The sequence below is a fragment of the Arctopsyche grandis genome, chromosome 12 (genome assembly GCF_051622035.1).
Source record: "Arctopsyche grandis isolate Sample6627 chromosome 12, ASM5162203v2, whole genome shotgun sequence".
Classification (NCBI taxonomy): domain Eukaryota; kingdom Metazoa; phylum Arthropoda; class Insecta; order Trichoptera; family Hydropsychidae; genus Arctopsyche; species Arctopsyche grandis.
This window is the reverse complement of record NC_135366.1, coordinates 8102360-8129602: the sequence shown is the minus strand read 5'-3', so window position 1 is coordinate 8129602 and position 27243 is coordinate 8102360. Positions and strand designations below refer to the sequence as shown.

The following is a 27243-nucleotide window of genomic DNA, read 5'->3' as shown; positions in this document are numbered from 1 at the left end:
TCAAAATTTAAATGCGTCACAAACGAGAAGGAAAACATGCTGAATTAACGTTTTAGCGGGGCAAGCGTGTGACTCGTTATCAGAAGAAATTTCGCAAGCGATAAGGCGATCGTTGAAACGTTGCATATCGCTAGGGAAGTCAATTCGTATGATGCACGTGCACGTGCTCCGAGCAAGGTGAGCGTGCGAGCAAGTGCAACCAGGAATGCAGATGGTTGCAACTAATTTTGTTGAGATACCAATCCGGCGCTTGACAAATTTGACCAATGAAGGGGAAAATAAAAAGTTTGGATATCAACGGCCTGCAGTTTCAAAAGAACAAAGAAGACATTTCAAATCTAATCGAATATTGAACGATTTACCAATATTGAGGATATAGGTTTTGCACGTGCGATGCTCAGTCCAATTTTAGGTTCATCAAAACGTATTTACTGACAGTCCGGTAGATCCGATTCGAATAATCAGCAGTGATCAACCCAATACGGAATAGTTTTATAATACAAAATAAAGAAGAATGCTTTTACATGGTCAACTGGGAGAGTGAGGGAAAAGCGCGTGGTAGAGACGGTATGAAGATGAAGTGAAATTGAACATTCGCGGAATATTCGAAGACAAAGGCAGTAGAGAAGGTGCAGACGAGGTCGAGCTGGTAAGAACCGGTCGCGGTCAGCAAAATGCAACAGAAGCATTCCGAGTGGCAGCCCTCGCCTCGCGAACACGTAACGGTCTTCTGCAAGCTGAGGACAACACCCGCATACTTATTGCCGATCGCTCGTATTTATTTCTTCGCAAGCGCGCGCGCGCGCGCCTGTTAGTACTAGTACAATCCATGTACTCGGCTACTTGTTGTTCCACATTGCAAACTGTATACATGTCGCAACAACCAAAATAAATTAAACCGTGTAATTCCAAGAAAGACGAGCACTACCCATAGCATAACAATTAAATCAGGTAGTTTTTTTTTTTAAGCAAAATGAATACTTCTTATGAATCGAGCCAAACTTATTCTTTTGTTTGATTTTTTGTTGGACTGACCGTTCGCTTTCTAAATTAACCGTTATTTTCAGATACCTGGATCCAATAGACCACCCTTGTAAAATTGCAGACTCAAAACGTGGCCTGTAATTGTAATTCCACACCGTCCTTCGATTTAATGCGAACATAGAAAATTCCTCAAAACTCCCGAGGGTTCTTTCGTATAAAAACACGACGAATTCTTCAAAGGAAATGTATCCCGAATTCCATATTGAATCGACTCCGGAACGTGCGGTCAATTTCTATTCAACGTATGCGGTTTATACGAAACATTTCATTTACTTACGACACATGTGCGCGTGATATATAATAGCACACACATCTTTCAATTTAATACGAGTAGCTTTTTTTATTTTTGAAAAAAATGTCGATAATGAAATATACGACGAAGACGAGTAAGAGATTGCATAGAAATCGACCGTAACCCAGTTTCCCCGATAGCCTCTATCCTGTTTTCGCGATATAGGTCAGGGTCGTTACAATTTCACAAACACACTCAATAATGCGTGTGAGAAACGTAAATATATATATATATATATAAAAAAAAGTAGACGGGATTAAAATTTGAAAATTAAAAAAAAAGAATGAAAGGAGAGTGAAGTCACACGCTTGCGGCGGCAGAAAGGAGAGTTGCGATCTCCGATCGATCGGCGTCAAGTCAGCTAAATAAAGAATTTGGAAAACGTGTTTCGTCCTTTGAGGCACGACAAGTGCACGAATGCACTTCGGCCTTATAAGAACGAATGAAATCAATGAAAAGCGTCTAGAAAAATGCGCATAATATAAAATGGCGCATAATAACAAATGCAAGCGTTAAACAAATGAATAAAACAAATTTTAATAAAGGAAATAAAAAAGCAAACGGACGGTCGAGCGCGAAACAAGTTGAGGCGATTGTATGTGTGTGTGTGTGAAGCACGTAGCCGAGTCCGCGTCGACGAGCGGCAGAACGACAAAGCGCTCACGCGACTCCCGGCCAGCGGTTGAACACTGACTGGCGGCGGAATTAGCGCGACGGTCGCCCCCACCCCCACACCCACACCCACCCCACCTCCCACTTCCTCTCCTCTCTTCTACCCGCCCCCCCCACTCCTCCCTCGCCGCCGGTTGCCGTCAATGAACTGCGGCGACACGTCACCCGCACACGATACCACCGACACCGACACCGCACTGACAGACACACTCCTCTTGTCTATGGTCGATTGTCAGTGCACGTTCCAAAGAAATCAACAGGACATATACTCGACTGTCGTCGCCATTCGCCATTTGCCTCTTCAAAGTATCGCTAAATACCATTCAGACATTTCAGGGCTGAGAAGCAGGCGATTCGATGCATGTCTTTTGTAGAGCGAAATACATCATCATATGTATTCATATCATCGAACAGTGCAGAAAGTCAAATTTCGTTAAATCATTGGTGCATTATAATTATAACGAGTATATATTACGAACGGTTTCCTCAAGTCGCTTGAAAGTTGAGTTTTGTTTAAGTATATTTAAAAAAAAAAATACAATTTCATTTCACACATTTTGGACTCGCTAGTCACTATTCCCACCAACTTGTAAGAAAAGGCTAGAGAATTGACAAAAAAACAAATAACAGTTTAATTACGTAATAAAATTCAAAAACGGAATCGTGCACCGACTATGGATTTTAATTACAATGTACAAAACGAAAATGTATATTACAAATTAGGTAACACACAAAAAAAAAGTACATAGCTATCTCATCATCGCGCTCGATGTTCAGAAATTTGATACCGACGCCTCGTATGCGTGATACTGACAACATACAAGTTTTCATAACTAGTCACCGGAGCCTGAGGGGGCCGTGTATTGTTCAAAGGTTGTAAATGCATTGTTAAAGGTTTGCCGAACAATGGATAGCACTGTGACTATCCTACCTCTATAATCATAACAGATTTGAAGAAAATAAACAATAAACCGTTTACACGAAAATCGGATACCTCACATATTCCCAAATAATTTTACTATTCGAATATATTTTGAGTCGACCTAATGACCGTAACTTTATTTACTTGGTTGCAAACAATCGATTTGCGTTCTACATGAAAATGGGGAATTAATGTAATACTAAAAAAGAGGGAAAAATGCCGAGCGTGTATAGGTGTAAGTAAGGTGCGGATTTGAGAGTGGCACGCAGCGCGGCCTGTTGACTTGCACGCGCCATTCCCAAGGACGTTTCCCGGACAACCGCAGATACTTCAACTTTTGCTGCACCAGCAACCTTACATTTAAGTCCAATCACGGTTACATCCACTAATCGATGAAGTTGAAGAATTTTCTCGAAAAAATCAAACAATGACTGTAATAATAACATTTCAAATGCGATATCGACGTATAAGAATATGCTTGTTCAAATGTATGTATGTTTGTGTGTATCGATATAGTGAGTTCATTGTGTCTGAATATAAAACGCCGATAAGAGTGTGAAATGGAGCGAGATTAATGTTGCATTTATCGTCGTAGCACGTGGCAGATAACACAAAAAGTTATTGTATTGAAATATTCCGCTATATTAGAGAGGAAATATCAAGGTTAATTTTTAGGCATTGCAATTACCTATACATGATTCACAAGATTTTATTGAGAATACCTTAGTTCGAGCTTGAATTTATGTCGTATTACGTACATACATAAGTAAAGAATCGTTTGCCTTATTTGTCACTTTTCAAAGAAATTAGCCTTGATTCTTATAACAGTCAAGGTACGTTTAAACGAGCGATTTTTACAAGGCTTTTATGTTTTTAAAATTATGTACATCGTTGCCAATGACGTCAGTGACACACAGCGAATGAACGTGGCACATGGTTTTTTTTTAGATATTTTTAAATGTGCAAAAAAATGTGGCGTGCCTTGCAAGGAACGGCCAGCACGCGTCGACCCAAATTGACCCCTTGGAGTGTTTTCGGTAAAATTGTATTCTTGTATTTATCCTTGCTTGACAGTGATCGATAAAGGTGTATTCCATATTTGAAGAAATGTGGGAGAATTTGTCGTCGTTCCGTGCCACGTTCCGTGCTGTGTGTTTTCGCCCTTAAGCGGTATCCGGATATTACATAGCATGACCATTTCATAGGGGGGATAGCGCGCCGACAGATTTCATGCAAATACTTTTTAATTATAACATACGGCAAGAAAAATTCTAATTTATTGTTATTTTTTTTAAATCCTTATTTTAAATGAACCACCAAAGACTCGTACTCCTAAAAATATTGAACCGAGATCAACATTCCTATTATTAAATGTAAACTATTGCATTGTCCATGATATATTAGAGAGTCTAACTCTCTAATATATCTTGCAGCAATGTAAAATTAACATAAGAAGTCTATTAATTAATGTATTTTTCCAAAACTAGTTCCATCTTCTTTATTGTTGTTAAAATGTAATGCTCACAATCTAAATGCCAAGCCACAATCTAAAGTACTCAGCAGCTAGGAATTTTCCATCGAGAAATTCTACTATGGTTATAAATTCGGAAATTCTGGTGTAAACGAATGTTTATTGTTTATTGACACGGATTATGCGACTCCAATGCATTTTTTTTTCAATGCTACCTGGAAAGGCTTAGCGGGTAGTATTCTTGTTTATTTTTACATACTCAAAATACAACGCCTATCGATGTATGGCTCATGGACATGTTGGCAAAACGCCGATCGGCGTTGATTAGCATTCAGAGGATTAAACGGGTTAAACAAGAGAGCCGCACATCCAAACTAACAAAGATGCCCAAAAATAACTAACGCAATAGAATTCTAAAAAAAAGCGTCAAGGGGTATTTGTATACTATCCTAGGGTACTTTTTTTGGAATTGTATTGCGTAGGTTCTTCTTGAGCGCCTTTGAAAATCAGAATTTCTCGAAACTGCGCCACTATTCAGTGCATTCTTCCGGGAACCAATTTCAATATATTCTCACATACAATCAGTCAAGACTTTTTCTCTGGAGATTGAAATATTTGGTAATAAACGCATCGACAGGGTACACGTTAATATTACGTGTATGACGTATGTGTATTTATTGCAAGCTTTTTTATAAAATATATTGGGGATATCTACTGCAGTTTACATACATACAAAAATATACACATACCTACCAACATAAACATATTAAAGAGCAAACAATTTATAAAATTGAATGGTGGATTTACCTGCAACGCACTCGCTTCTGGACCTTGGCTTGGTGGCGGGCTGCTGCTCCTGTTGTTCCAGGAAGCGCGCAGCCTCCAGCAATGTTGCCAGGCTCATCGCAGTGTTGCCAGCATCAGGCGGTCTTCAGCGCAGCCCGTCACCCTGTAATCACACAAACACAAACGGTCACTATCGCTTTACACCCACATGGTCTGTATGGCGTATCTACAATTTATCGATTTGTTAACGGTTGGGAAGCACGCGTGTTAGAGATTAGGGAAAACTGGTGATAAGAGGAGAGGGTGCAGGAAATTTGAGTACCAATTGCACTTTCTCTCCAATAGGTATGTGTGTTGATTTGCGACTTAAATTGCACGTCAGTTAACGCTCAAACCACGCTATGTGCACACGAATGCGTATAATTATGTATTTGTTCAGCTTTTCATATCAATCAACGGACACTTTTGTTGTTTATAATATGTCATTGGCAATGTCGCCCGTGTCATTGATCCACACTGATTGAAGCCTCTTATAAGCACACGAATGACAGCTCCAAAAGAGTCACAAATCTAGGTACAATTATGTGCTATGAGAAAGGGGATTGTTTATAATTGCCAATTTGTTCATGAAATGTAAAAATAATCTGCACTTGGAAAAATACTTTCTTATTTCTAATATGAAACAAAAAAAAAGTATTAATAAGAATCCAATGGGATTGACGACTTCGCCAGATATTTTGTATAAATTGAAGTTGTACCAATTTGGTGTTACTAAATGTTTTCTTCTATAAACCTTGTCATATAATCGGATACACGGACGAACACGTTAGGCGACGAAACAGGCTTGAATCCAAGACACCCCCAAAAATATTGGTTTTGGAATGCCTACATTTTTCTTTGTATTATTTATTTATTTATTTATTTTATTTATATATATTTTAGCTATCAAGCTAATTTATGCTAGAAAACTTCGTCAACATTCTGGTTGGAAACATAAAAAAAGAAAAAGAACCAACCAGTGACTGGTAGTCCATTTTGAATACCATTATCCTAACTAATTGACCTGAGCACTCTCAACAACAAACATTCCAATACAATTTCAAGTTACAAAATGATTCAGAATGGAATATGTATGTAAAAAAAAACGCCAGTACGCCTAATCTATGCTATGGCACCCAGACCAAAAATCCCCGTATTGTGGGAAAAACCAATCAAAAATAACCCCTGCGGTGTGAGACATGATTTTTCACGACAGGATGCCAAGAAAGTCCCCATGCCGTACGATTCAGTGTGTTTGCGTCTTAACGATGTAGTTGCACCGTAACTTGAGGGGTACCAAATCGTAACGGTATAAGTGTCACATAGGCCAAATCTGTTTGAACCGTGATTTGCGGTGGATTTACTTGCACCCACCCATAAAATAATTTTGAAATGCCGCCTTCTACGAGTAAAAACTTGAAGTAGCAGGTCATGATCAGGTTAACATCTGAGAGCTGAAAGAAACGAAACTATAGAAGTTATCCATTTATTATTATGGAAATAACTTATTATAGCACTTAAACGGTTTTTCTTTTCTTTTTTTCTTCTAATATCTAAGATGTAATTATTGCTCATTGAATGATTATAATATCCCGAAGAAGAATAATAACCATACATTATTCCAAACATGAACTTTGATAACAGTAGGGAAAATATTACCATCGTAAGTCACGTTAAAGTAATTGGCCATATAAGTGCATACATACCAGTGGTGTGCCGCGAAATCTCCGTTTTAATCGCACATGAGCAGGATGCAAAGGGACTTGGTATGACGTTGCCTGGTCCCCTTTTGTCCTGCTTACGCACACGTTAGTGAAGCTGTGCGATAAAAAAACCTCGTAAAAACTAATAAAAACGGGGAGATTTTTAAGGCACGCCACTGATACATCAATACATTCCTTGTATTACAAAACACATATTGTCCCATGAAGGTGCTCCTATTCCCTACTAACGGATAGCAGTGAGTTTAAAAAATATAAATATGTTATTTTATCGATTTATTTTTGTACAATATATATTAGGAACATACCTATTCAACAGCTGTACATTACATACATACAGTAACACCGGCCATACGTGCTTTATTTTACTGCTGTCCTAAAATTGCCCCTTTGTCCTTATTTTCTAAAATTGTAAACCTGTAATTATTTTCTAAAATTGCCCCTTTGTCTTTTTTTGTAAAATCGACTATCGCTAAAAATATTAATGTTAAAATATTTAAAGATGCGACTCATAAATTTGCTCTGACAAATATTTCGATGAAATGAAGTATTTTGATGGGCCGTATAACGAGAAATCTCTCTGTGAAGATCGAGGAAAGCTATTCAAGTCACTAGTCATTAAATATATGTACATACTTAACGGAAAATAATTCGATGAAGTTTTGTGTATTAAAAGTTGTCACAAATGAAAACATTGAAGAATGGTGACAAAATGACAAACTTTGTTGACATAGGTAGTTTGAAAATTTTGAATACATATCTAATATATGTATGTACCTATAATTTCGAAAGAGACTTGCATTCTAACTGGAGAGTTGGAAATGTGGTGGCAATATATAAGTACTAGTGAAAATCGACCAAAAAACGCACTAGCTGCAATTGAAATTTGCAATCCTTCAATATTTACATACTTCTAAAAATTCTAGCAACACTTCCGGTGACAACACCCACAAGTGAACGGAGCTTCTCCACACTACGATGACAAAAAACATATTTAAGAAATACGATGTCGGAAAATCGACTAAATGGACTTGCTTTAATAGATATTCACAGGGATATAAATTTTAGTGCAGAAAAAATATTAGATAAATACGCGAAGATTAGATCTGTGAATTTCGTACTTTTTTGAAGTATTCATTATTTTTATTTTATTTGAATTTTGTTCATACCATATGTTTATTACGTATTTACTTTATTTTTATATGTTGTGATTTTATATTAATTAAATATAAATAATATAAATTATCTTGCCTTTTTTCCTGTCTAAACCCCCCCCTTGACAAAATCCCGGCTACGCCACTGCTCTCGACCTATTTCGTTGAAATTGTATGATAGTATTTATCCTTGCTTGACAGTGATCTATACCAAAATGACCCTTTGGACCATTTTCGGTAAAATTGTATTCTTGCTTGAGAGTGATCGATAACGGTGTATTCCATATTTGAAGAAATGTAGTATGGGATTTCTACAATCATATTTCAATTTAAATATGATTTTTTAAAATTCAAAATGTTATATGCTACTATTTTATAATAAACTAGTGTTTTTACCCGGCTTCGCTCGGTATTTGTTATATAAACCGCTTATACAAATGGCTAATCTAATAGTAAACATTCATTTGTTTTTTTTTTATTAAATTCATTTGAATCGAAAAAAATAATATTCAACGATATCAATATCGTCGGCATAGAAACTTTGATTTATTCGATGACGTTACGGATTCTACGAACCAAATAAACAAACAAAGTCTGTTTCGAAATTATATATTAGACTAGAAGATGTTATAAAATTACAAAGCATATAGTAAACACGAAAATAAAGCGAATATCGACCAGCCATCTTGCATAGTGACTACCACCCTAGTCCATGGCCCACACACGACCGGTCACAAGAGACCATATGGTGACCAACAGTGGCGGACTGGGACTGAAATTAGTGCATGCCAGGAGTCAAAGGGGGCCCACCCAGGGTTAAAAAAAATTGTCCACCCCCCCCCCCATAAAACAAAATTTTCTTCTTTCCATCACGCTAAAAATCAAGGGTAAAAAAAAATTTTTTCAAAAATGGGAATAAACAAATTTAAGTACAAGAAAAATGGCAAAAGCAAAATAGAACCATAAATTACATTGTATATTTCTTTTTAACCCTTGTCCTAGGTAAATAGAATTCATCATAAAAGAATGCGGCATAAAAGCGGCTTTTACTTTCGGTAGAAAACAATCAGGGACGTCATTTCAGTTTTTTCTTGGGGGGCGCGGGCAAAGATTGGTCAAATAGATTTTTTTTTCAAAAAATCTTTTTTATATCGGAATAAAAATGGAAAATATTCTTTGCATACACCTTATTGAGTTATAAAATATGAAAAAAATAAGCTTATTTTTGATAAAAAAATATTATGAAAAACGTGAAAAAAGCGCCGCGGCGAAAAATTTTTTCCACAAATCTTCACATGGTCAACAAAAATCGACCATCAAACTGAGTCACTAAAAAACTATCAATTAACTTAATTTCTACCGACTGTCTTTTCACTTTATCTATGTACATACATCCATACATATCAGTGGCGTATATTGGGTGTGTGCTAGGTGTGCGGCGCACACCCGTGAAAACCAAAGACCACATAAAGTAGTATTTTAATACAAAATAATGTGTTGTTGTATAAACAGGCATTGATGTGTATGGTGTATTTACCGCGTGCGCTAAATGTATGGTGTGGTGTATGGTGTGGTGTGCAGTCTGCAGCGTGTTGTGTGATGTTAGATGTAGTTTGTGCGCCGCGACGAGAGAATACCTATGCCGTGCAGCAAATTGGTGGGTTTGGTTGGAGTGTGCAGGCGGATATTCGCTTGTATAGGTTTGTTCGCGATATTAAGACGTACGGTGTGCTACGACTTCAGAGCACCGCGCACCGCACCGCACCGCACCGCACCGCACCGCACCACTCGGCAATTGACCGAATGCGATGCGACACGTGCTCTCGTACTTTTTCGCACATTCGTATTTTTATGGTCATTCGTATCTCAGTCATACCTCTAATAACTAATAATGGCTAACAGTGTTCAAGACATTTTAACTATTCCGTTTTCAAATAGAAGTTTTGAGATAAAATTAAAAATAATTAAGGATGGGAAACCGTGTCCGTCTCTTCCAAATTTATCCAGTTTGCATAAAGAAAAAAACAAAAGTTTACACTAGACATTTTTGCGTTTCAAATTATAAAAAATTCGAATGGATTACAGGCTGTGAAATTCGATCCAAACTTTTCTGCTGGCCATGTTTATTGTTCTCCAAAGATATTAATGTGTGGAACAAAGAAGGATTTGCTGATCTCAACCATTTGACAGCAGCACTGAAGAAACACGAAGGATCGCAGGCACACGTTCAATCATTTCTTTCCATACAAATGTTTGGCAAACAACGAATCGACGTATTAATTGACAGTCAACGTAAAGCCGAAATAAGTCGACATAATGAACAAGTAAATAAAAATAGAGATGTTTTAAAACGAATTATTAACGCAATAATCTATCTAGGAAAACAAGAACTGTCCCTGCGAGGTCACGACGAGTCATGTAATTCCGTAAACAAAGGCAATTACATTGAATATCTAAATGCTCTTCGAGAATATGATTCTGTTTTAGATACTCATTTAAATACTGCTACTACCTTTCGTGGTACTTCTCCAAGTATACAAAATGACATAATCGAAGCAATCGCTCATGTTATTAAAGTTCATATAAAAAATGAAGTAGAGTCAGCAAGTTTTGTTGCTATTATTCTCGATGAAACTTCAGATATAATGACAAAATCACAGCTCTCAACAGTTTTACGTTTTGTATGTAAAGGCAATGTACATGAACGGTTTATTAGTTTTACAGACGTTAGTGCTGATAAAACATCTAATGGTCTATTCCGTCACGTGGTGAACATAGTTGAAGAATTTAAAATTCAAGACAAATTGGTTGGACAGACTTATGATGGAGCAAGTGTAATGAGTGGACACGTAAATGGTTTGCAATCCAAAGTCCTCAATGCTTATCCTTTTGCTCTTTTTACACACTGTTATGCTCATGTATTGAATTTAGTATTGCAGCAAGGTCTTTCTGATATTAAAGAAAGTAAATCATTTTTTCAAACTTTAAATGGATTGTCTACATACTTTTCAAAATCTTCCAAAAGAGTATTCGCTTTACAGGAATTTGTGACAAAAAGACTTCCCTCTGTAGCACCCACAAGGTGGAATTTTACATCTCGTTTAAGTAGCACAGTACAACAATACAGAAGTCAATTTACAGATTTTTTTCGACATGTTATAGAAAATTGTGAATTATGGGACACAGATACTGTTATAAAAGCACGAGGGTTTTTAGGCTTTTTAGAGGATTTTCAAACAATTAAACTTCCTCAAATTTTTTCAAAACTGTTTGGAATAACTGATGTTTTGTATAACATTCTTCAATCTAAATCTTCGGACGTTTTATATTGTTGTAAAAAAATTAATGATGTTTTGCAGCAACTGAAATACGAAAGGGATAATAATTTTGAAATGTTATGGAATAATTATTTAAATGAAAAAAATGATGATCATGATCGTAGGCCACAAAGATTAAAAAATTATTCAGAAGTAGAAGATAAAACTTCATTTCGTCAATTATATTTCAAAATAGTTGATAGCATAATCGCACAAGTCGAATGTAGATATTCTTAACTTTCCAAATTAGAATATTTCCACCTTCTTTGTAATGATAAATATGACGAATATAAAGAAAATTTTCCAAATGTTTTAATTAATAAATTAAAAGATTTTTATGGATCACTGTTTGATTATATTCGATTGAAAAACGAACTCATTGTGCTATATTCCAGCTCTGAATTTTCAGAGAAACCTGTTCATGAATTAATACAATTCATGACAAAAAATAACCTCGAATCTGGTTTTAAAGAGGTGTTTAAGCTGGGAGAATTAATATTAACGATACCAAGCAGTACAGCTTCAGCAGAACGTTCTTTTTCGGCGCTGAAAAGAATAAAAACTTGCTATAGAGGTACGCAAGGTCAAGATAGATTATGTGGCCTTAGCTTAATTTCAATAGAAAAAAAGTTATTGGTGGAATTAAAACAGAAAGACACATTCTATGCAGACGTGATTGAAAAGTTTATGTCTCAGAAACGTCGCATTGAACTTATGTATAAATAACTAATAAATTAAAAATTTTTGTAATGCAAAACGAGTATTTTTTTTTAATTGCTAATTTTATACCCTACGCCCTACGGCATACACAGCACACCCGGTATTAACACCCACCGTCCGCCACTGATACATATGTACGTAATAACAATAGATAAAGTTTTGTGATCATGCGAAAATCGGGATTTTGGGGAGGGGGCCCCTATCCTATATTTCTATATACATGGATGTGTCTAGATTACGAATAGATTTTATATTCGGAAACTGTTTAAAATTGTGTATTTAAATCTTACTATATCGTCAAAGTATAATCAAATGTTATTTTGAAAGTATGAAGTAAATTTAAATCGCTGGTTGATGATGAATCGTCCTATCAAAATTGTTTTAAGCAATTCAGTTTATATTATTTACGGAAATTTGTTTATTCCCATTTTTATTTCAGTAGGTAGTTGTTACATATATAGGTATTGGTATACACATAATATTAAGGTTAGAAATGTTAGAAATGTTGAAACAAATGTTGAAACTTACATTTCGAGCCTAATAAAAAAAGTTAACCGATCCTTGGGCTGTTAAAGCAGGTATTAGTTGTTTGTGTATATCGTAAGAAATTGTTTTGTTGAAATAGCCAAACTTTAGGTCCCAAAGTGCAATATCCTATAAATTTTTACACACGTGAAATAGTTAAAAAGTTATTTAATTTTACTGACGGCCAATATTTTCTAACAGATAGTGGGGCCCACATGCCATCGGGCATGTTCGCTTGTATGGCCAGTCCGCCACTGGTGACCAATATCCGTGCATGTTTTGTGTGCGCCTGTCAATAGTGCGCGATGGCGGCGAGCGAAGGCGCACGTGCTGTTGCGCGCCTGAAGGTCGCCGGCTGTCACGTAAACACGCGGCTCGGCGAGGTGGTGGGGATTCACCGACCAATCGCAGCGCGGCTGCCGCGTCACGTCGTTCGACCGCGCTCAGCCATTGGTCGAGAGAGCACGCGTCGACACACTTGTTTACGCTGCTCACTGCTCACTGCTCACAGCCCACAACCTACTGCTCCCACTGCCCCCCCCCCCTTCTTCGTGTGCGCTATGCGCCCCACGCGTTACCAATTTAACGAGACGGTGCTTTCTAATTATCGAGCCCGGCCCGTATGACGTTTTGCACGATGGTATGATGCAGATAGGCAGGCATGCATCCGTGTGTGTGTACATTTTCGCGATACGATATCCGATTTTACGGCATCAAAAATGACGCGATTGTCAGAACAAAGTCTGTGTTGAGTAGATTATAGATGTAGATAGCGGACACAATGACTTTGCCGGGAAAGAGCGTACATGACAACGTAATAGTTCCGATTTTTTATATAATTATTGCGACTTAAATAAAGTACATATAGTAGGATTACCTATGCATTATATATACATATACATGTGTGCAAATGAGATAAGGAAAAATGTTTGGACATTAAAAGAGAAGTATTTATTTTAGTGAGTCACTTTGTGGTATATAATATAGATTGTAGAGTGACACCCATAGGTAAAATGAATTGTGTATGTGATTTAAAAATGAGCGAGAAAAAATTTCGTTTATTGACATAATACATAGAACGCAACGTATTCGGCACGTGGCATTAAAAATAGAAATATTCTCTCACTCGAACGAAAACATTTATAATTATAATCGTGAGGTCAAATATTTAAAAAAAATGTAGATTTCTATCACATATTTATATTCAAAATTAATTTCTAACTAGTAAGTAGTGCGGACTACCCTTTTGGCTATTGTGTGTGCCATTATTATTCATATACATAGGTTCAGTCAGTATTCAGTAGGTAGCTACATATTCCAGAAATTACGTACATATATGTTACAGTGAAAGCATATTACAAGTAAAAATATATTTTTACTAGTGAAAATATATTTTTACTAGTGAAAATATATTTTTACTAGTGAAAATATATTTTCACTAATTCAAACAGTGAAGATGTATCAAATAATGAATTTACAACGTTTAACTCTAATTTGAATTCTCATTTTACGTGCACACTCGGTAAGTGGGAATGATATTGAATTTGGATTGCGAACTATACGAACTTTGCAAAAGTAAAAAATAAATATGCAAGTACTGTTCGAGTGGTTCGGTGATTATTCCGCACAGAGCAATCTCGCACACTTCACTAAAATCTCGATGAAGGAAGATCTGGCACCTGAAAATTTCATCCATCCATCATATTGACGAGAACTCGAGTGCCAGATATTCCATATTGGCGATTGTCGTGTGCGCAATCCAAATGTGCGAAATAGTACATTTACCATATGATAAGTGGGAATGATTTTGAATTTAGGTTGCGAACCATAAAACTTTGTACAAGTAAAAAATAAATATGCAAGTACAGTTCGAGAGGATCAGTGATTATTTCGTACAATGCGATCTCGCACACTTCACCTGAAAATTCCATCCATCGAGGCTATCAACGCGAACTCGAGTGCCAGATATTCCATATTCGCGATTTTCGTAGCAACGATTGTCGTGTGCGCGATCGCAACGTGCGAAATAATCCGTTTAATTTGGTTTGTGGTAATTTAGATTGCGAACTATACGAACTTTGCTGCACAAATAAAAAATAAATATGCAAGTACAGTTCCAATATGGAAACGGAACATAAGTGACAAGTTTGAAAGCTAGTAAGATTCGTATTAGAAAATAAAAAACCACAACTCGGAAACTTTACCGCTGCAATGTCACAATAGTGCAACGAAGCCCGACGATTTCGAACGACAAATCATCCAAATGACGTAATCGAACCGTTTACAATGATTTTGCTACACATTACATCAGATGGTCGATGATTCCGCGCGCACACACACACACACGCACACGCATATACATAAATCAACCGGCACGATAGAAACGTCCTTCATTTCGAGATACTTTTAATTAAACGTCGTTGGCGCGGGTTCAGAACCGGCGCATGCACAATTGCATTCGGAAGCTACGCTCCTTATGCACAGAGTGCACAAGGGCGAAAATCGCTCGCGTCAACGCACAGGTGGCGGCAGCGCACGTGCGGCACACGCACACACACACACACAACATAAACACAATCGCCGTTTTACAATACGCGCACACACGCACACACACATGCGCTTCATTTTATTTTTGTTTTTAAATTAAAATTATTCGTTTGTTTTTCAACACATTTGCACAACGGTCGACGCGATTGGACCGGCGTTTCGCGACCAGGTCTTTGTTCGGTTGGCACGATAGGCGACATGACGTGGTGTACAACAATACTGTCGATTGATCGACTCGAGTGACCTGCGATGGAAACGTCAGTCGGCGGTGGATGGTGGGTGGTGGAAGGTGAGTGACAGGTGACAGATGACAGATGAGAGATGAGAGACGAGAGAAAGGTGAAAGAGACTCACAGGGCGTGCACCGTGACGCGGCCGCGTCCCTCGGCGTCGGGTGCGCCGCGGCTCGCCATCTGCAGCGGTCCGACCGCTCGCCGAGTCTTCAGCTGGCAGCCGACAGACGACAGACGCCAAACGCCCCCGCTCCCCTGCGAATGTTTGTAAATAGCGAGGCGAAATGCAGGCGCCGGGCGATCGGTGATTGTCGATCGATGTACGTCGGTCGCCGCAATAACGTCGAGTTGCGCAACAAAGGAACGGGTCGAATGGTGAATGGTGAGTGGTGAGTGTCGAGTGGCGAGTGTAGGCGAGGGGAGGCGTGCGGCCCCCGTCCTCGGAGTGGATGTCGGGGGCGCCGGGCGGGGAGGGCGCGTTCGCGAAGGCGGCCGGCGCGAGGCGAGGCGAGGTGTGGAGGCCGCGCGGCCTCGACGCACGAGCGTACTCGCCGACGTTCGGGCGAGAGTGCGAGAGTGCGCGACCGACACTACGGCACGGCGCAGGCCATGCTGCGGCCTCACGTGGCCGAACGGCGCGTCGACCAATCGCGGCTCGAGTTGCGCGCACGTGACGACCCACGTGACTCGGCCGGCCAATGGCGAGCGGCCGACACGCGCGCACGCCGCTCCGCCTGACAGCTGCACCGCTCTCCCCCCCGCCTCCCCCCGCGGCTCGCTTTCATTTCCGAAAACAAACGAAGCGCGCTCACTTTGAAATGCCTCTCTCTCACCGTGCGCAATCGTCCGAGTGAAAATTGTGAAAATTACGCTGCGCGAAATGCAAACGACGACTTGGTCGCGTTTCGACGCACTGTATTCAGCGTAATTTTTCAATTTCGACGACTTTCTAACGAGACGTGTCCTCTTTCTGACAGGCGGCAAAATATTCGACCGTGTCGACTGTTACGTTTCGGCAGATCAATTTTATATTTTAAACTAGTGTCGTACCTAGAGCTCGGATAGAGAGCGTGCTTTTTTCCAGGAATCGGGGCGGTTTGGCTCTATTTACAAAGCTAGAGTGCAAAAAAAAAAGGTTCGGCGAACGTTTAACAATGCATTTACAAAAATTGAACAATGAACGGCGCGCCCTGGGTCTGCTCTTTAGACTCACTTGTACCCGATGAAATATCATCGCATGGGTTGTGGCATATTCAGATATTCATTTTAAAAAAATTAAAAGAAATGTGTCGATCCTATGTTCGATCCGCACGCAGTCGTATTATTTTGAATATATTTAAATAGTGGTTTTACCCGGCTTCGCTCGGTATTTGTAATATAAACAGCTTAAACATGGCCAAACAATCTAATAGTAAACATTCATTTGTTTTTTTATTAAATTTATTTCAATCGAAAAAAATAATATTCAACGATATCCATATCGTCTTCATAGAAACTTTGATTTGTTTTCGATGTTTCCAAAAAACCTTACATACATAGTTACAAATTCTCTTTTGAAATTACATATATATTAGATTTAATTGTTTAATATGAAAAAAAAAATGATAAAAACTACCTACCTAAACAATATAAAACACCAATAGAAAAATTAATTAATTAAATAAATTTTCTATTGGTGCTAATTGCTCAGATACTAATTTGCCTAGAGGAAACATTGGTAGCAAACAGTATATATAGAAGTTTTTTGGTGAACTGTTATTATTTTCGTATATACTGTTATTTTTTTGGCAGTGTTTTTACAATATGTATGTCGAATCGAAATTATTGTTATAGTACGGCGAGCGTTATCTTACACAAACACACACAAAATACCGCTATTATATATATGATGATTATTTGTCCCATTTGAACGCATTTTTTTTCGAAGGAAAAGTTTTCACGATATCGTAAATTAGAACATACAAACTAGGGATTTCTTTACTGGTATACCGATTTACCGGTAAATCGTCAAAATTTCGCCATCGGTAAATACTAGTAAATTACGCATTCAATTGCATAATATTACCCCACAAATGTGTAGTAAGAAATGGTAAAATGACGTTTAAACTCCCACGTATTTTCAGAACAATGCTGAAGATATTATATTGTTAGAAATGTTAATAATACACATCAATTAAGAAAATTAAATTATAGTGAACTTCTGAAAGAAGGAATACCTTATTCAAGAGTGTACCATACGTATGTACATATTAAGGATTGCAATACCGGTATACCCGTAAATCGTCAAAATTACGCCATCGGTAAATACCGGAAACTATTTTATCGCAAACTAAGTACATATAGAAGCATTTAATTGCATAATATTACATTAAAAATCGAGGCAAATGGCGTATTGTGGATTAGGTTGTCTGGGGTTTGCTTATTTTCAGTATTAACTGTGACAATTTTAAATTGATAAATTCACTGACAACACAGACCAACCAAATAAGGTGGTTGTTTCAATTATGATCGAAACTTTCAAATGGTCCAAACTTTGAATAAATAAATGTGATTGGTTAAAGATAAAAAAATGAAATTTATTTAATGTTGAGAATTTTCTTTAATGCATTCATGACATTATTCACCTGAAATTTATTTTGAATTATTTACGATTCAATTTAGTTTAGTGAACATTTTTAGTAAAAGTAACCACATGACCGTTTTCTAATCAGTGAAAAATTTTTTTTTCATTTATCAGTTGTAGGAAAAATCATTTGTCGTTTACCAGTTCATGAAATTTGACGGTAAATTCCTAATACAAACAAATAAGAAAAATATAACGAAATGAATTAGATTCAAAGTATAATTGTTTGCATTCAAAATGTTTAATATATATATTTACATGTATTGCACAAAAAAAAAATGAAAATCAAAAATGTACGAATTAAACCCAATATTTTTTCTTAAATTCAGTTCTTAAAGTAAAGGCATTACTAGAAAAAAATATTAAGACACTCTTGTATGTATATGTACTGTTGAACGGATGGCAAATATACATGTTAAGTTTCAAAAACTATTTTTCGATGATGAAAACTTTCTTATTAACTAAAAATTCAAGTTATTAATTCCAGAATGATTTGACACTGGATCACTGAGCATTGAGACGAAGAATCAAAATTTTCTCTATGCATTAATAAAGGAAGGATTCTTTTACGGTTTGTCAAACTAAGGAAAGAAAACATTTTCTACAAAAGTTTGCTTCAGTAGAATGAGAAATAGATTGATAGACTATATGAGGCACCATACATATGTGTATTAAGCCTTGCCAATACATATTTTATTTTATGTACTTTAAAATACTTGCCAATGTATTTTATTTTTATAATTATAATTGATGTCAATGGAGGGGGGGGGGGAGACCGGGGTAAAGTTCCAGGGCCTGGACTAGTCAAAGGGCCCCGAGTCAGGACGTCCGGCTGACGAATATTGATATTTTATATTATTCTACATAAAAATACATATATTTATCTAATGCTAAATGTGTATTATTTTTCGATCTGCGCATTCTTTGTGTCCAAGTGAAATCGTGCCTGTTATATAATACTTTATTATTCAATTATTTTTAAAAATAACAAGAAACGTATGAGCCGTTATATTTGAAAGTGGCGGAAGTTCAATTTTCGGTTCCAAAAACACTTTCTGTTTGACTTATTTCACAAACTGCTGTCAATTCTTTTAATTCGATTTGTCCCGAATTTCGGGAAAACTGAATAAACGTATTAAGGCCACCAGTATTTTTTAAATATAATTTTCACATATTTAAAATATATCAATAAGAACTTTTTTTTTAGTTTGTCATAGGACCCGGAATAATTTTTTTCCAGGGCCCGGAATTTCTCTCGGCGGCCCTGTGTATATTTATGACTTTGCAATCCACGAAATATTTCTGCAACTTTCATTAGTGTAAAAAATATGCGAGATTTGAAAGAGGTTGCAAAAGATTGAATATTATCATAGGCACTACCTTAAATTACACTCTGAAATATAATTACAATAAAATAGGAATATATTTTAAATACATAAATTAAAACGAAATTTTATTTTTTAAATTTCAAAATACATCACATTTGCAGAGAAATAAATAAAGTACAATAAACGAGTGTTAATAAAATACATAACAATTAATATTTGGTTACAAAATCTCTGTGCAGAGCATAGATTAGTTTTGTACAAATGCATGGAGACTTTAATAATGCAGATCGCACACACATATAATAAAATAGTCCTTAGCATTGCAGAAAACGTCAGAAGATACGTAATAACCAATCTTAATTCTAAATTTACTTTGGGTAGATAATGTGAAATTGTTACCGTAATGGATTTTACATATGTAAATATTTCCATTTTATGATGTTAATATATATTTAACTATAATGTTAGTTATATTTTTGTCTCTTATTAGAATAATCAAACTCTTTGTCCTTGTCTTTTAAAATCACAGCTTTAATAAAAGTGTGTAAGTCATTTACAAAATATATTTGTTCTATGTATAACGTTTACAACAACGATATATAATACGATATTAAATGGATAGAAACTTTAAATTTGGGTTAGTAAAATTGTTATTAAACAAGTCATCGATCAAAAAAATATTTTTATGTACATATATAGTATCTACTCTTATATTTTACAAAAAGTATGTGCAAAAAAGCATTTGAACTAGGATTGATCGTTTATGCATATGCAATATAAAGTAAATATCGAAAATAGATCTTTACAACATACATACATTTCAGAATATTCAAATACAACATTTAAATCGTAAAAACGTTTAAAACTTTTTTAACAAGTTTTACCATCATAGTTGAATGGATAAATATAAATCTTTTAAATTTAATTAGTAAAAATAATGAATTTATGCTTAAAAGAGTATTCAAATATATTTTCAATGAAAGAATTTTATACAATATAAATTGACACTAGAAATATTTGACTTAGAGTTTCAGGATTAACACTGAAATTTTTAATTTATTAAAAATACTGAATTAACAGTGTACAACTAACAATACGTACACACTTTTGCAATCTTCGAACTAGTCAATCATTCCGATGTTCGCAAAACGAATGCCAATTTCTAAAAAAATCACCCACTAGCAAAATAATTTCAATAAGTAACACTTTACATGTGATATTAAATAAAAATACATATTTATAAGAAATATTTCGTTTATATATTGAAGTATTCCATTGGAAAGTTTACACAATGAATTCTAAACATAAATTTTGATTACCTCCACTCTTGGTCATATTGCAAAAGCAAAAAGGAATATCCTTTTCAGCCCATTTAAAATTCAGTATTTATGTAAACAAAATAGATTATCTCACAGAATATATTTAATAGGTGAAACCACCGGAACACAAAATAAAGGAAATTTTCCACAAAGCTACAAACACAGATTTTTTGACTAAAGTTCGGAGATAAGCCCAACGCTATCGACTAAGATTTATAACATACAAGTTTTTCAATTCAGTTTTTGGCGTATTTTCAAAGAGAGCAGCCCTATTTTGACCTTCTCCTTTCTTGACCCAATGACCATATACACGAAATGCGCATCCATCTATTATCTGAAAATACAAATGAAAATTTAACTTATTTAATTTAACACTATTTCCAATTTATAGTTATTATTAAAATTTTTAAATACCTTTCTTATCGTTTTTAATCTGTATGGATCTAATCTAGCAATTGAAAGATCTAGTGATTCAGATGTGAAGCGGAATCGTTTTATACGAACTGCTGCTCTCACTACCATTATCACAAACCGAAACTTCTTACGAGCGTTGAATGATGCAGTTTTCAATTGCTGAAATCACGAGTGAAAAACATTTAATTTCTAAAATAATCATAGATTATAAATTCATGCAACAGTGACAAAACTTCAATTCAGAATACATAATAATTAGCTGGCATCTTTTAATGGAAATTGACGTATGACTAACACATACCTTTGTAAAGCAGGGATTACAATTCTCAGACATTTGGACTGATGCATGTATAATATCAATACACAGAAAAACTCACAGAACACATAGTCAGTAGTCGCTTAGAAAATGACATTGTTAATGCAGCAACAAAATAATCATGTTTACTAAAATTTTGACCCATAAGTGTGTCAATGCCGAAAGTCAATTAAAAGAATATAGAATAATTTTGTATTACAACAAATATTGAAAATAAAGATAAAATAATATAGTGATAGTCAAGGGCAAGTAAGCAATGTATAGGCATGCAAATTAAAAATTATAAGAGTGTTAAATATTGTATTCCTTTTTTAGACACCACAGCCCACAATGTTTTAAAACGGGTATAAAAATCAAAATTACATATTCCAAATGACTGTAAAAAGAATATTAAATTGCATTCAGATTATCTAAACGGTGAGTGCTATTTTTTTCCATCAAAAATTTCATGTCACATAATTAAAAAAAGTTATTCTATGTTAGTCAATAAAAACACGAAGTCACACACCACAATGTTAGTAAGACAAATCTGCATGTGATCATAAAGACATATATGTATAGTCGAATAAATGATCAGATCTAATTTGCCTATGAATGCTATTACCAATGCCAATTCGTCAATTCTCGATATCCTCCTGCCCTGTGCAGAAAAGCTTTGTTTAAGAGGTGCCATCTCTTGATCCCATAACTAGAAGAAATCAAGTGAAAGTGCTTTTTGCAAAATAATAAGAAGGAAACTTAATTAGTAGAAAAATATTAAGAAATAGGTAAATTAAACAATTAAAAAGCTAATAAATAAAACCTACTATACATGTGTAATAAATACTGTAAACCATTAACACAAAAAGTAACCCAAATACACAAAGCAATCAAATTTTAAATTATTCAAATCACCCTACATAATTGTAGTTACCACTAATGTAAACCTGATTACTTTAATACATATTAATAAACATATTTATATTTTTTTGATGTAAATAAATACGCATTTTATTGGTCATTGTACATACTACTGTATTGAAGAAAGGATGATGTAGAGCGTCATGTAAAGAGATCCTCTTATCTGGATCAACAACGAGTAACCGCCTAATGAGATCTTTGGGTGCTTCTATAGTGATTAATAAACATAAATATGAATATTATTTATACACAAACATTAATAAATACAAATTAGAAAAAGCAGTAAACGTAGGTGAAAAAAAAAAATTATACCCGATATATCTGCCCATTCAGGGCTCGTAAATGAGTATTTTCCTTCCATAATATTTCTTAGCATTACCATTTGTTTTCGATGCCAAAATGGTGGACAGCCTACAAGTCTAAAAAATTGTTTCATTTAAATTAAATCGTTTTTACAAATACAAAACATATTCGAGAACATAGAAATTATACAAACAATGTAAACATGATGACACCACAAGCCCATCTGAAAATTGTTTAAAATAATAATCAATATAAATAGTTTTTAAACATATACATATGTAAATAAAATAGATATGTGCAATTCATTAAGCGTACATATCGACTTCCATTCCGTATCCAGGAGCATCCTCGGACATGTTGGCACGTAGTGTTTCGGGAGCCAGATAGCCCGGCGTTCCACAAAGTTCTGTATCACAACAACATCGAACAAATAATAAAGACGTCAAAACCAACATTAGATCAAAATATCAAATACAAATATAGATTTTTTCCAATTTGCACGGGCAATTATGAAAAAGAGTACAACTTAGTTAAATTTCGCAAACAAAACTGAAGTTTTTAAGTACTGTTGAAAGGAATGAGTAATTAGATATATGTATATATATATGTACTTGACAATTGTTAAGCGTAACGTAATATCTGGTTTGTAAAGTGGAATTTCCAGTTTTTGAATGAAATGAAATTAGCAGAAGCATATTTAACAAACATAATAATACATATACTACTTAAATTATTAAATGTAAGAAAAATTAAGCTTTTTAAATATTTTATTTTAATAACTTATATTTACCAAACAATTTTTCTCCAGGCGTAAGCAACTTGGCAAATCCAAAATCTGTTATTTTGACATTTAGTTGATCGTCCAGCAAAATATTCTCCGGTTTCAAATCACGATGTACAATACTTTGACTATGGACGTATAGCATTCCCTCGAATACTTGCCTATAGTATGAAAATTAGCATACACCAGAAAATTGATTGTTGTGAATTCGATAATGAATTGTACAAATTTACCTCATGATATATCTTGTCTTCTTTTCCGATAATGTTACAACTGAAGTTAAATAGTCAAAGAGCTCTCCGTTTTTACACAGTTCAAAAACTAAGAAAATAAAAGTATCTGATTCGAATACATCTTGCAATTCAACTGAAAACAAAAAAAAAATAGTTATTTTTTACATTACTTTTTTTTTACGACCTTTTCACGTCACCGAAAGTGAAAAGGTCGAAAAAGCAAATATCGCAAGGCAAAGATCGAAAATCGAAAGATCAAAAAACAAAGGGTGCATGGTAAACGGTACTATGTATATATATATGATATATATCAGTGGCATGCAATGAAATTATCACTATTTTTGTCATACAGCCTTGTTTAATGTGCGCGCGCAGGATACGGGAGGAAAAGCCTGTTCCTCTTATATCCTGTATTGTATCCTGTTGTATCCTGCTCGCGCAAATTAAGTGAGGATGTACGACGGGGGAGAGAGAGTTTTACCGCACGCCACTGATATATATACTAACCGTTTTTCATATGTATACATGAACGAATATTTTCGACTTTTTCACTGTCGAATTTTTCACGGTCGCCCCTTTTTTTTTACCAGCGTTTCTCAACGTTTTTTGGACCATGTATCCCTTTTATGTTTAATATTTTTCTGCGCCTCCCCCCCATATTTTCTTGAAAACAAAGTAGCTTAAAATCCTCCCCGTTTTCCTTATATACATATTTGTCGAAAAAGGTGATCACGAAGTGGACTTGATTTAATGAAATTTATTGTTTTATATTATAATATTAAGAGACCAATCCCAATCTTATTTAAAAAATATTTGGCACATCTTATTTCAGATATGCGATAAATCCTCGATATTTGCTAACCATTGAAGCAGCCTCGTTAGTTGGACAAGCTAGTATATTTTCCAAAATGTAAACGTATATTCAGTTTGATGTCAAATAAAACATTTAAACTCTTCTTTCGCTATTATTTAAATATAAAAAATTATAATTTTATTCTGACTGCCTCCCCTAGAGCTCATTTTGCCTCTCCAAAAGTAGAATTTTGGTATGTGCCTCCCTTGAGAGAACCTGGGCCTCTCATGGGAGCCATGTGGACCCAGGTTGAGAAACGCTGCTCTAGAGAATAAGCTATATAATAATACAGTTTTATTCAGTATTGTGAAATGTGTTTGGCCAAGTGTTTTTTCAATATACATACATAGATAAGGAAAAATGAACTGAAGTGGGTAGAATGCGTTTGAAATTTAAACAAAACATTTACATACCTTGAAATATGCATTAAAAATTTAATTAATATATTAAGAAAATCTTCGAAAAAATTTCAATATACAACATATAAAACCGTCTAAAAATTTTAACATGCCAACAAATTTATTTTACATTTAATTTGGACATTTGGTTGGGATGTAAATATAAGTCTGGCAATCTCCCATACTATTCAGTTTGCCAAGTTTCGTGCGTGAAGTAACACTATACTGTACATTTAAAATCGAAAAGATAACATCTCTCGTCTAAAATGTAACAAAGCATGTAATTGTGAAAATACATAAAACTAACCCAAGAAAAAGAAATCGTAACTTGTTAAGTGTACAACAGAACTCCGAACAACAACTTACTAATATAAGGATGGGACATGACGAGTCTTAGGATGGCAACTTCCTGTTTGGTAGCATCTCTCATGGTGTGACACTCCACGGAATCGTGAGTTTCATTGCTCAGATCAATAATTTTAGCAGCATATTCTCGTCCCGTTTCTTTTTCTATACATCTTCTCACCGTTGAACTTATCCCTCTATAAATAAAAATAAGATTTTTTTAATGATGAAAACAACAATATTCAATTATCAGAACGAGGAATGTTGACAAAAAAAAAATAACATTAGTTCAATTGGAGGCTTTTCAACCGTAATGTAATGTGCTTTTGAATATTCATACATTTTTCAAGTTATGAACGTTCAAATCGCAATGTTTGTCGAGGAAACGTTTGAAGGTTAAAGTATCGGAAGTGATGGGATTTTGCCGCAAAAATGTCAGTTGAAGGTCTGTCGTATTATTGTTTGGATTGTTGACATTCATTGATAAAAAAACGTGTATAAGACAGATGCGATATGTAAATGAAATGTAATAATTGTGCAGGACGAGATTGAATCGAGGAAATCGATTTGCGAAAGGACGAACCTGCCGATGATCTCCTTGGGCTCGTATTTGGCGTAGAATTCCTTGGCGGCATCCTTATCTGGGAGACTGTCGTCGTCCTCTTCCTTCGCCATCGCAACAGTCGTCGTCGCCGTCGCAAGGACGTCCCGCGACCCGCACCTCTGCAGGGTTGCCACTCGCACATTCAATATTTAGTGTTGACACACGTAATAATCATTTCAATTTTTCTAACACCAGTAGGGTAGACGGATTATTTCGCACATTGCGATCACGTGCACGACAAACGTTGCTATGAAAATCGCGAATATTGAATATCTGGAACTTGAGTTCTCGTTAGTATGATACATAGTTCGTGTGGTTGACTCTCGATGCATGGAATTTTCGGGTGATAGATGTTCTGTGATCGAGATTTTAGCGACGCTTGAGAGATCGCCTTGTGCGGAATAATCACCGAACCCACCAGTAGATATTGAAAAATTAATAATAATTAATTTAATAATATTTTGCTTCAAATTTGTAATTCTTCTCTTCCAATATCTTTTCTTTATTTTCGTTTTCTTTTAATCATTATGTTACCGTGCCAGATATTTTATTTTTATATTTTTGTTATTTTCTTTTATTTTATATTTTATTTCATTTTAACTTTTTTTTTATTGTTATTTTTTTATTATCATCTTATTATTGTTATGAATATATTTGTTTTTATTTTATTATTTGTATAAGTCAAACCCCGAGGATCTATGGCTACGTTTACACTACCGATATCTACACCCGATCCACCCGATACTTAGGAATTTTTCCATATCCAGTTCCCACATTGCAACCTGTGGTTGCTATTTAGAAACTGGTTATGGAAAAAATCCTAAATATCAGGTGGATCAGGTGTAGATATCGTTAGTGTTGTGGCGGCTCGCTTATACGACATGGTCGAGTTTGGTTGCCTTCCTGCGAGTGGGGACCAACCCGGCTGGGTTCGGAGAGCCGCTACTCACTCTGTCTTCAGCTGTCATATAATAAACACGTGCATTAACATGCCAGTCGTCTTATTCGTTCATCCTCCATAGTGTAAACGTAGCCTATCGGCTTTGCTGTCTTCCCCATGTATTTTAAATAATAAAAAAAAACTGAGTCTACAAGTCTTTTAAAATAAAACACAAAACAACTGACAGGGACGATAAAAGTTACTTTTTTGGCAGAAGCTTCTGATGGACATGTTTAAATTTGTTGCAAATTAACTTTTAAGATTCATAATATTTTAAATGACATGCATGCTCCTAGCCTTGCCAAATCTAGGAAGGGTAAATACCCTTCCCCCGAGCCCTGAAATAACGTCCCTGGCAATTGATTTATCTATCTACCTACTTCGTGAAAATTAAAATATTTTCATAAAAGAGTCTTGGAGATTTTCAAATAAGACTCGGGTTA

General features: G+C 35.5%; 4 protein-coding genes across 10 annotated transcripts in view; 2 read left to right on the top strand and 2 right to left on the bottom strand.

The window, feature by feature from the left end:
• LOC143920209 (uncharacterized) overlaps positions 1-16070 on the bottom strand; it is a 39481-nt gene extending 23411 nt beyond the window's left edge. For 2 of the 6 annotated variants that reach the window (XM_077442969.1, XM_077442970.1), the window contains exons 1-2: positions 15565-16070; positions 5209-5350 (exon numbers count right to left, since the gene is read on the bottom strand). In XM_077442969.1, coding sequence (XP_077299095.1) covers positions 5209-5305 — 97 coding nt within the window. In that variant the 5' untranslated portion in view covers positions 5306-5350; positions 15565-16070. Of the gene's footprint in view, positions 1-1902; positions 2111-5208; positions 5351-15564 lie in introns of those variants that run through there. The other 4 variants (XM_077442965.1, XM_077442966.1, XM_077442967.1 and 1 more) reach the window with 3 other exon arrangements.
• Positions 1-27243, top strand: part of LOC143920231 (uncharacterized) — a 433558-nt gene that overhangs the window by 52484 nt on the left and 353831 nt on the right. The gene's annotated exons all lie outside the window — the stretch shown is intronic.
• On the top strand, positions 12961-17029 carry LOC143920232 (uncharacterized). The gene is made up of 2 exons (XM_077443012.1): positions 12961-14044; positions 14086-17029. Exon 2 carries the CDS (start codon positions 15823-15825, stop codon positions 16258-16260), a length of 438 nt encoding a protein of 145 aa, XP_077299138.1. The 5' UTR covers positions 12961-14044; positions 14086-15822; the 3' UTR covers positions 16261-17029.
• On the bottom strand, positions 19496-26005 carry PhKgamma (phosphorylase kinase gamma). Of its 2 annotated transcripts, XM_077442980.1 has the most exons (11): positions 25840-26005; positions 25278-25453; positions 23661-23793; positions 23437-23588; positions 22962-23052; positions 22840-22869; positions 22656-22762; positions 22454-22551; positions 22048-22131; positions 21128-21286; positions 19496-21047 (listed from the first exon to the last, which is right to left on the bottom strand). In XM_077442980.1, the coding sequence occupies exons 1-11, from the start codon at positions 25929-25931 to the stop codon at positions 20913-20915; spliced, it is 1257 nt and encodes a 418-aa protein (XP_077299106.1). In that variant the 5' UTR covers positions 25932-26005; the 3' UTR covers positions 19496-20912. The 2 variants fall into 2 exon arrangements, with proteins under 2 accessions (XP_077299106.1, XP_077299107.1); XM_077442981.1 differs by lacking the exon at positions 22048-22131 and having other exon boundaries at positions 25840-25998.